The 11,310-nt window shown below is 34.4% G+C and overlaps 2 protein-coding genes and 1 long non-coding RNA gene across 5 annotated transcripts; 1 reads left to right on the forward strand and 2 right to left on the reverse strand.

Annotated features, from left to right (window-relative positions):
* The first annotated feature begins 2,562 nt into the window (after window positions 1-2,562).
* On the forward strand, window positions 2,563-3,258 carry LOC122309045. Its single transcript, XR_006242323.1, has 2 exons — window positions 2,563-2,730; window positions 2,897-3,258. It is a non-coding gene; the product is annotated as an uncharacterized LOC122309045 (long non-coding RNA).
* Window positions 3,259-4,619: 1,361 nt separating this feature from the next.
* LOC122309044 (30S ribosomal protein S13, chloroplastic) lies at window positions 4,620-5,934 on the reverse strand. The gene is made up of 3 exons (XM_043122395.1): window positions 5,753-5,934; window positions 5,007-5,231; window positions 4,620-4,936 (listed from the first exon to the last, which is right to left on the reverse strand). Exons 1-3 carry the CDS (start codon window positions 5,864-5,866, stop codon window positions 4,769-4,771), a joined length of 507 nt encoding a protein of 168 aa, XP_042978329.1. The 5' UTR covers window positions 5,867-5,934; the 3' UTR covers window positions 4,620-4,768.
* Window positions 5,935-7,427: 1,493 nt separating this feature from the next.
* Window positions 7,428-10,428, reverse strand: LOC122308731 (small ribosomal subunit protein S13, mitochondrial). Of its 3 annotated transcripts, none has more exons than XM_043121937.1 (4): window positions 10,206-10,428; window positions 9,972-10,057; window positions 8,125-8,355; window positions 7,428-7,844 (listed from the first exon to the last, which is right to left on the reverse strand). In XM_043121937.1, exons 2-4 carry the CDS (start codon window positions 10,038-10,040, stop codon window positions 7,683-7,685), a joined length of 462 nt encoding a protein of 153 aa, XP_042977871.1. In that variant the 5' UTR covers window positions 10,041-10,057; window positions 10,206-10,428; the 3' UTR covers window positions 7,428-7,682. The 3 variants fall into 3 exon arrangements, with proteins under 3 accessions (XP_042977871.1, XP_042977870.1, XP_042977869.1); XM_043121936.1 differs by having other exon boundaries at window positions 9,972-10,086; XM_043121935.1 differs by having other exon boundaries at window positions 9,972-10,054; window positions 10,206-10,427.
* Between the last annotated feature and the right edge of the window lie 882 nt (window positions 10,429-11,310).

The raw sequence follows: 11,310 nt of genomic DNA on the forward strand, positions 1-11,310 counted from the left end.
TGGAGAAAAATGCTGGGTTTTAACTAAGGGTAAAATTAACAATCCACTCCATGTGACATGGAGGGTGTGCGGGGGTGTGTTAAGTGGAAAACTTCCAAATATGATTTTTGTATCTTGAATGCCAAATATTATGTTCCTCGGATCCAGAGCAATTTGGAGATGGAGGACAAGTTGGCGACGAAGGAGCTACAACACTGCTAGTGGATGGACAGATGGAATATGCAATGGTGGAGGAAGACGCTTAAACCGAAGGAAAATGGAGAAATTGTGGGAAAAGTCTTGACTCGCGTGAGACAAAGGAAAGGAGGAAAAATGCGAAAATATTAAAGAAATTGAGGGAAAGTAAAAAGGATTGTTCGATTGAGACAAAATAATAATACAATTAAGACATTGAGCTACAATTTAACAAAAAAGGAAAATGATAAATTTATAACTAGTCTATAACTATTTTACAATGCTATTTAAACTGAAGGGTAATTATGTAAAATCGAAAATATTTTTTAATACAGTGGCACAATCATATTAGTTGATTTGAAGTGAGTAGTAAAATAGTTATAAAAGAGTCATAGGTGCATCATTATCTTAATGGGTAGAGGTGTAACTGGTCCAATTAGATCCAGTTTTGTATACTTTTTAAACTGAACCGATGTACACCAATTTTAAAAATTTAAGAACCAATACTAGACTGATTCACCACTAAAATCGAAACTTCCGATTTTTTATATTTCGATCCAGTCCAATTTGGTTTCTCCAGTTTCATAAATTATCTATATTAGTAATAATATGATATTTACATATATTAAACTATTAGTCTAGTTATGTTATAATATAAGTTCATTATTTTATAATAATTAACGCATACTAGTATAGTATTGACTTTAGTTATAGTTTATATAAGTTCTAGGCTTTTTATATGAATATATATGATTAAATGTGTACAAATATATTTACAAAAAATATATATATATTGTTAGGGGGTTTTCCCCCGAGCCCAGGCCCAGAATCTGAGCCTAATATCATGAGAGGCTTAGTCTGATTGGACAATCCATTGGTCCAGTTAAAGGGTTATTGCCCCTAGCAGGAGTTGGTTTACAGTCTTGGAAGTATGGGAGGTCCATGCTGGCACGAAAGAGGAAGGAGCACGCCACCCCACCGGAATTGAATCCTGGGTAACCTTGAGCCGACAGGTGGGTGCAGATCACAGGGGACTCTTGATCCTCTGATGGGAGGAGAAGGAAGAGTATGACAGTACTCGTATCTCCTGGTAAAACAAGGTAGAGAGCCACATTGCATTAAATACACCTCCTAAGGGCCACGCCGCATTAAATGAGCATGGTGGAATGAACTATGGAGGGAATACCTCCTCCTGACAAAAGGAATGGATGTCTGACCCCATAAACCAGGTATATAAACCGATCCCCAGGTAATAGGAACTCTCTCTAGACACTCTAAACTCTCTATTTTCTTACACTCTACTTTAAGACGATATTGATTTTGGCATTGAAGATTCCCTGCCACCATAGCCAACACCACAACCCCCATCTCATGGTGTTTTCTTTATGTTTGTAGGGCCAATATCTTAGACCCTAAAACCCGGTACAAAGGCATGCAAAATACAATGTTAACATATATATATATATATATATTATAATTTATTATGCAAAAAATGTAAGTTTATATTAAAGATTATAAGATTTATTTTGATGTTATATTACATATTATCTTAATTTTATGTAATAAGATTAATAAACTTGAATAATAAGATTAAAATTTTATGTTATATTAATTAGTAATTTAGAATATAATATATATATAATATGAAAAATTATAAATATATACTTGTTTAGTTCAGTTTAAACTAATTTTTAAAATATGAAAACGGATACCGCAATAGACCGAATCTACTAGTTCAGTCCGGTCTGATTCAATTTTGTTTTTTTTTTTTTTGAAAAATGATAGGATTATTACTCTTTTACTACCTATTTACTACTCATTTTGTATTTGATTTTTTTTAATTTTTTATTTTAATTAATGGTTAAGGAAGTGACTATTAGTAAAATTATATATTTTTTTAATTTTTTCTTAATGGCTAAAGATGCTAAAAAAATACTTAAAAGAAAATAATAAAAAATAAATAAATAAATCTTAATACCTTATAAAACTACCCTTTTTTTTACACTACTTTCGTGCACTGGCACATGGATAAACCTATGCTGTATATCTCACAACTCATGTTGGAGGGGCAGTTTTATTCATGTTTTGTTTGGATTTGAGTTGCAGTGAGTTTCGAAATAATTAAAAAAATATATACCTAATCCGTTTACTTTTCGAGTTCATCTTAATTGACTACTAATCACTACATTCACGTGTTTCTTGCCTTCCACGTGAAAGATAATTAACTTCTCCACTGAGAGGTTAATTTGATAATATAACAGAAGTTGTCATGAATTAAGACCCATTCTTTTTTCAAAACGGAAAAAAACGTTTATTTATAGCCAGATTAAATAAAATAAAATAACGAATTTTATTTATCTCTGGTCGGTCATCAATGGCTTGCTTTGTTTGAAAACCAGAGCTCATCCCATGCATTACTACTTACTTGAATGAATGGAACACATCACCATTTGGGTTATAAATACCCAGATTCTAATGCTTGTTGTGTTAATTTAAAGATGAAGTGCTTTCCGGCTTTCCCCCTCCTTGTGCTGTTTTTCTTAGTTCTTTCAAGTGGTAAATATTCCCTTTTCTCCTCTGCTTTTTGTAGAGGAAGTTCCATTTCTTTATAATTAATAGTGGGTGTTATTTTTTGAAGTTGATCCATCCCCATGTCTCCTCCATCTAACTTGCACTGCAGACAAAAGTTGATTTCATTTTTATCTTGTTGGTTGAAAAACAGGTACTACGTTGGGAGAGGCACAAAGCTGTTCGGAACCTACTCTCCATATTCTGTACTGCACAAAGCAGACATGCGTCCAAAGCTGCGTTGAAACACATGGCCGAAGTATTAATGGTGGGTGCATCGATGAGAATACTTGCTGTTGCCTCGATGTTTCAATATATGAAATCAAATAATAGAGGAAATTCCAACTCTTTCGAAATAAGGAAATAGTTATACATTGTTCGTGTGTACTTTTCCATCTGTAATCCTTGAAAAATTCAAATGAATTGCTCAGAAGTTCTTCTCTAATGTTTTTTTGCCTTCTTCGATCTCGAAGGAATTAGTAAAAAGTAGCTTACTTCTTGATTTCTTTATGACAATATCGATCCCTCCTCTCCCTCTTGGGGAAAAAAGTCTACTATCCCAAAAACAAATGATGACGTTGAGCATTATTAGCAGATGAAGGCCTTGCATTCTCCCAAAGCTATAGAGAAATAGAAAGTACTTAACTTTCTGATCTATACAGACAAAGTGAAATCATTTGAGAAAATATTCTTCACCAAAGAGAATGTGACGAAGAGAGAGAAATGACAAGAGGATTGAATGAGAGAGATGGGAAAGAGGAAGCCAGTGTTTAGATTTTAAAAGGAGCAAGCATAATAGCATTATCTTTTACTTACCTGAGGAAGGTGATATGCTTGTTTTCTTCATTCGCCACCGTTGATGACTATTATTGTTCCTATAATTTTTTGTAAGTAAAATTTCGCAGCCCAGAGTGATGGGCTGAAAGTGGCAATCAATCAACACAAAGTGTCGAGGTGACCCCCACGACTTACCTGAGGTGTTTTGGGTTGCAATACTTTGGGTTGCAGTCCTTTAAAGAAACCAAACCCATGTACAGTTTGTCACTCAATCAAACTTAGCTCAAAATGGATTGTAGATTGAGGCACAAGCAGAACAAAAAGTTTCAGGAATTGGATGGATAAGACAACCTTTTGATCCTCAATCAAATAGCTTGAGTGGAACGTTAGAAGGTGTTTATTTTTTCAGATCATTTTCAAAGATCAAATTATTTCAACTGATTAGTATATCAGTTATCTGTGCGAGTCTTTTTACTTGCAACAAGATTGCATTACTCTGTGCATGTATGGTTAGGGGACAGAAGGGGGAGGTTGCAAAGCAACGCTCATGGAGATTTTGAGATCAACAAAGCAAAGATATCATAAAACACACAAATATTTCATCAATATTTAATAGGAAGAAGATCCAAGAGCAAAGACTTCTACATTCTAGGTGCTACCAGAATGGGATGAACTGAATTAGTTGAAGGATTAAAAAAGTGCTGGAAGTGAAAGATTATGAGATTACATCAATACCAGCCATCCATACAACATTAACTGGCGGAACCATCGTTGATTGCAAGTGCTGGAACTGATGGATTTTCAATAATTTAAGTGATAAGAAGTAGATCACTAATATCATTTTGCCTTTGAAAAATGGGTTTTAGAATTTGACATGATTTCAGAAAATATCCTCTGAATCTCAATTTCATAGCATTTCAACCAAACCTTGACCAAGAATCATGTCACTTGGCCAGTGTTTCTACCTGAATGCTACAAATTTCAGGATTGCATACATATGCCACTCAAGTCAACTATTAACTTTTCATGGAAAATTAACATGAAGCAAGTTATTCACTTCCAAGAGCATCATTTGAAGAAAGAAACAAGATGAAACCAAATGTCAGAAAATGCACTTCCAAAGATCAATTCTTCAATTTCAGAAACTGAATATGATCAGCTCAAGGCAATTAGTTTGCATCAGAAGTTGATTCAGATACAAAAGCCAGATGACAATCCATCAATACAGTAAATAAGCAAACCTATGTGCCTAACGGGGCGCCTTCTTCTTTCCAGCAATGGTAACCTTCTTACCCTTCAAGGTCCGGCAATTGTTCTTAGTCCGCTGTCCTCTACATGGCAACCCTTGAATGTGCCGCATTCCTCTATAGCACTGAATCTCCTTCAATCTCCTTATTGCCAGCGCATTGAACCGCCTCTGAAACACCCCAATTGGGTCAGTCAAAGGGAAAGTTCTTCACAAGTAAAAGACAGAGAGGGGGATTTACCAAGTCGCCTTCAATCATGTATTTGGAGACTTCTCCACGGATTATGATGAGCTCTTCCTCAGATAAGTCCTTGGTAATTTTGTTCTCCATGCTGAGGTCACAAAGAATTTGGCGTGCTCTAGTACGTCCAATCCCATGAATATACTGCAGAGAGTATTCAACCCTTTTGTTGTTTGGGATCTCCACGCCTCCAACACGAACGCATTTGATGCTTAGGCCACGAACCTAAAGATAATAGATGACACTGAGTTCACAACAACGCATCAACTCCAACCCTCCTCGGCCCAAATGAAACAAAATCCAACCCTCTGTTTTAGGAATTCCATTGTTTGGGTGCTAAGAAAATTAAAACCAGTAATTTAGGATAATTATGTTGTATAATCCTAACCTTAAACCAAAAACAACAAAAAGTTGGGGTTTAGAAAACGCATTTTAGTCTTAATCCCCAATATTTTCGTAGAGAAGAAACCGACAAAGACCATAAAGTAAAAAAAAAAATATCCAGCCCATTCAGTGCGAAGAAACATGATAATACGAAAAGTTAGAGAAAAAATTATGACAATCTAAAGGGGAAATTGGGGCTCGATTATCACAAGTGTCAGTGTGATATTACGAATTCTATTTATTTTCCCAAGGAATTATTTTTTTTTTATAAGTAATTTTCCCAAGGAATTATCCCCAAGCAAACATAAACAAAAGAGACCCCATAGAAAAGAAATGCAGAAGCGAAGGTGAACCATTCTCACCTTAGGAGTGCTTGCAATCGGGAAGGAGAGGTTGTTAGAAAGAGAAACAGGGTTTCTTCCGTTGCAGATTACGGAGAGCGAGGGCGCCAAAGGCATTGCCAACGTTTGTGCCATTGTTCTTCCTCTCTACGAGTATTCAACGCTGCGAGGTGGATGAAGATGGAGACCAACGCCTGCTTATCCTTTCTACAAACAATGGATTACCACTATTCAATTCGGCCAGGAGCCCGTGGGCTTCCGAACCCAACCTGGCCCAACCAATAGTAGTACAATCTAATGAGCTAGGCCCAACTATAAAGTATGAATCACACTAACCATCAACTATGCTTTCGTAAGATCCTTCATAAAAACTTTTATAATTGTAATTAGAGTGAACTAGAGTTGTAATTTATTTAAAACTTTTCATTTCGTCTCATTTAATCATTACAATTTTTTCAAATTTTTATATAAAAATAAAATAAACAATTCAACTTTTTCAAATTCTAAAACAAAAATAATATTAAAAAAATATATTTTAATAATATTTTATTTAATTTTCAACTTTTATTTCAACTCATCTCATCTCATTTACAAACAAAAGTGAGGTGACATACATATAGGGGAAGCATTTTAGTTCATTCTTTAATTTTGAAAATAATAATTCAAAATTAAAAAAAAAAAATTAATCTTTGATAATCTTAATCTTATAATTTTTCTGGCTATGATCCAAGTGTAAATGTGAAAAATCAATGATTCACAAGATAAATGTGATGTGAACGGATTAGACGGGCTCATATAAAATAAGAAAAATTTTACTCATCATCCCCTACACCATACATCAATATAATTTTTTATTTTGACCCTTCTATTTTTTTTTAGAAGATATAAGACATTTATATATGCAGCATATACATAAAATGTCTCTGATCGAGCACATACAACAAATAAGATTACAAAGTACAAAGGCCAACAACATCCACACTACTACGAAATTCCGGAGGATCATGCCACCATTGAATAGTATTATCCACAAATTGCTCATGCTGAGCCAATAAATGTGTCACCTCATTACCTTATCCACCAACGTGTTGAATATCTATGGATTGGAAAGAGGATAACAGAATCTACATCTCCCGTATCAAAGGGCTATAACTGATTTGTTGTTCTTCATTAGAACGAATAGTCTCCACAAATAACAAGCGAGTCCCCCGCAAGAATTAAGTCTGAAATACCCACATTATAAATCATCTAGAATCTTCATACGGCAACAAGAGTCTTAATGTCAAATCACACATTGGTGTGTATTTAAAGGATAATTAGTAGCATTTAAAAAAAAATTATGGCTTGCTTCTTTGCACCTTGGAAAAAAATGGTGTAATGGTGCCATATGGATGTATTTAGGTCACTCATAGGAGACCACAAATGCACAATAATTTGTACACACTGTACCAACGAACATCATTTCCCCTGGCAGGACCAGCATAAGTACATACAAATAATCCAAAACCAAAACAGGCGGAACAACATTCCTAATATTTATGTTCGAGAATGAGAAGGTTTCACTTTCAACGGAACCATTTTTTTTTTTAAAATAAAAATAAAAATTGCAATGTCTTGTGCAATCCCCATCGAACGGTGGATACAGTAACTTCATGCTAATTCAATATTTTACGATCTTAAGAGCAAGAGACTTACGTTCGCAAAAAGGATAATTACAACATTATAATTAAAAATGCATCCCGAGAAAATTATTATTATTCATTGCTCATTGTGGACATGAAAGATCACATAACCATAAAATCTCAAGGACCTAAACTTCTGAAAGAGCAACAATGTATTAACAATGTTGAGCAATGCAGTTCGACTCAAAAAATAAAAATAAAAAAGGGGTACTCCAAATTGATGAGCCATAAGCCCAAACTCAAAACAAGAGGACAAGGATTAGATATAGTTAGATTTTCTTCTTTCCAGCAAGGGGAGTTGCCTTACCCCTCCAGGTCCGGGCATTGGTGTGTGTGCGCTGTCCTCTGCATGGTAACCCCTGACTATGCCTAATCCCTCTGTAGCACTGAATCTCCATCAACCTCCCTATGTCCTTCGTAACTTGGTTGTTCTGACAAGTAAAAACCGATATTAAAAATTTGTGAGTAGCATAGTAATTTTAAATCTTTGTTTCTTGATATCCTTGCGCTGAGCAGCTGAAAGTTAGAACAACATTAAACAAAATACACCTAAACTTGTTCACTGTCTAATCTAAATAAACTTCATATCCTCCCTCTCTCTCTCTCTCTCTCTTCCTTTTTAATTGGATCAGAGTTAAAAGCAAATCCTCCTTTTCCAGTCATCGCCTTAGAGACAAATGGGATTTCCTAAATGAGAGAGAATAGATTTACCAAGTCATGCCCAGTCATGTACCGACTGAGTTCCTCACGGAGTGAGTAGACTTCTCTTCCTGTTAAGTCCCTGGCGAGCTTGTTTGTGATGCTGAGCTCAGAAAGGATTTGGCCAGCTCTTGCCCGGCCTATTCCATGAATTTGCTGAAGGGCAATCTTTAGGCGCTTCTTGTCTGGAATCTCCCCTATTCCTCCTCCAATATTAATGCAATGGACACGCACACCATGAAGCTACACAAAAGAGTAGACACCGGCACAACACTCAGAAGGTCTAATTTTCCACTTGAATGAGAAGAAAATGCGTGGAAAAAACCTTTTACAATTTTTGAGTACTAGATTTTAAATTATTACGAATCCTGGAAATCTAGATACTTAACCCGCCTAAGCTTACTTGAATTGCAAAGACTGTAAAAAAGAAAAAAACAATATTGAATAATATGGAAACAAAATTCACAAATAGTGACACTATCAGTCCAATATGAAATCAAATCGTTAATAGAAAGCAGTTCAACAAATATAATAAATTGAATTTTATTGCTTGGAAGAAAATTGATGAATAAAAGAATAGAATTCTATCTCACTGTCTGTATTATAAAAGAAATGAATTCAATATACTCATTTTCCAAAATTATCCTTAGTAATCGTCAAAGGATTTATAAAAAAATATATATACATGTAAATTACTACTTGTTGAGACATTTTGCAGCCAACATACTTGAGCAAAAAATAAAAAAACCAACTTGAAAAATTCTTCTACTTCATTCATCACTTTCTTCTCTAATATGGATGGAATGGATGCACTAGCAAATTGCAAACACAAAAAAAAAAAAAAAATTCAAGTGCTGCAGCTGTGTTACCTTAATTCAAGACACATATGGTTTACCTTAATTCTGCTCGGGGGAAGTGGTGAGGAGAGAAACAAAAATGGGGAAGAAAACTCCCAAATAAATGCCTCCCCACCACCACGAAAATAACCCATTGTTCCTTCATCTTCTCACTTCTCACCATCTATTTCTCCAAGTCCAACCCACCTCAAGACTTCCATAACCAGATGCATATAGCGAGGGAATGAGCCTTGGGCATCCCCGAGATACAGCAATGGTCCGCTTTGCTGCCTCCACTTCCCTCTCCTCCAAACTCAGGGTTTTCTTTACAGAATTGGCTACTTCCATGGCTTACTTTTTGAAGCCCTTCTTTCAAACCTACCTAAACCCCTAATGTTAATGGACTCGGCAAACCCATTCAATCTTAAATTCCTAAATAATTTTGAAGACTCATGCATACCATTCTCGGTGGAACTTCAGTGAAGCTGGTTGAGTAGCATCACAACAATTTCAATAATTTAGAAGAATATATCCAGGAAACAACATGGACTGGGAAGCAAACTTAATTTTTATATTTTTCATTTATCAACAAATGAACCCAGTAAAATAAATAAATAAAAAACCCTTGAGCCCTGTTCGGTAGTTAAGAATAAGTGGGAGAAAGAACTGGGATGCGAATGCATAACTCCGCCAGTGCTGGATAGGCAATCCTATACTTTTCGTGAAGTTTCTCGGCAAGTATAAAAAAGCAAAAGAAATCGAATCAAACAAACAGAAAGCACCAATAGAGAAATGGACATTCGGAAACCATACTCAAAAACCCTGCTGACCCATTTTTCCCGCAAACAATTCATATTTAGAAGATTTACGAAAGCCATGTGAAACATAATCAGAATCCAAAGATCAATAAGCCAACATCCTTTTTTTCCAATCACAAATTTGACGAAGATAATAACAAAGATAACAATCTTTTAATAAACGGCGCAAATTTGATCTTCTAACAGAAAAGAATATGAAAATTACCGATAAATTTGGAAGAATCCGAAGACCAATATCAGAAACCGTTGCTACTGAGGCACGTAAACCAAGCATGATACTTTATTCAGCTGCTGATATTACATCAAACACTATTACGATTCTGATAGTATATAACGAAAAATGAGTACATTAACAGAACCACTGGGACAGATGATTAGTGAAAGAAAAGAAACTAAATTAGTTGTAGAGAGAGAGAGAGAGAGAGAGAGAGAAGTGGACCTCGAGTTGAGTCCTTGAAGCAGATGCAATGATGGCCGTGGGATTTCGGCCTTCGAGTATGGAGACTGGCAGCGGCGGGCTGCAGATGATGGCAATGGCAGGAGGATGAGAAAGAGGGAGACAAATGGGGTATGAGGGTTTCGAAGGTTCTGGGAACGAAGCACTGAAGAACGAAGGCTTCAGGCCTCGAGCATTTTACTCGATCATTACTCTTTAGCTAACGGCACCGTTTAAACACGTGTTGAGTGTTGGGCCGTCCGCTCTTATTCGGCCAAGAGAAACGGTGCGGTAAGCTTGTTTTGGAAGATGAAAACCCTCCTCATTTTTAATTAATTATTGATAGTCTATAAATAAAACTAAAATTCATTTTAATTTATTTCATATATTTAAACAAATATTTTAATTTATTTACATTCAAATACATTTAAATTAGGGGGATAACCAGTATGATTTTAAACAAAATTTAAGACCTAATTGGTATGTATCGATTTTGTATTTTTTAAAACCGATTACACACCGATTATCTTCCTAAACCGATACTCTGGTTTTACCAATTTTAATATACTATAATATATAATATATAGTATAGTATATTATAGTATATAATACTATAGTGATAATATATTGTAGTAAATTATAATATATATTATAATTGTATTATAGACTATAATAATATATTATAATATATAATATAATGATATATTATAGTATATTATAATATATAGTGATATAGTATTAATATAACTATTAATATGCACTATATAATATTAGTATAACTATTAATACAATAGACAAAATAATATAAGATTTTAAAATTTAATATTATATTAATTAGTAATTTATTATATAATACAAAACTGTTTTATATATAGTTATATATTATATATAAATATTATATACAATATAAAAAATTAAAATATATATAAACCAATCTGGTCCAATTTTAAAAAAAGAAAAATAGAAACCGGACCGATTTTGACTTGTTTTAAAAAAAATAAAACCGGTATCGGATTAAACCAAACTCGAGACCGAACCGATTCTATCGATTAGTCCAATCCGGTTTAAATAAAATCTATAAAATATTAGTATTTACAAATTAATTCAA

This window comes from Carya illinoinensis, chromosome 5 (assembly GCF_018687715.1).
Source record: "Carya illinoinensis cultivar Pawnee chromosome 5, C.illinoinensisPawnee_v1, whole genome shotgun sequence".
NCBI lineage: Eukaryota > Viridiplantae > Streptophyta > Magnoliopsida > Fagales > Juglandaceae > Carya > Carya illinoinensis.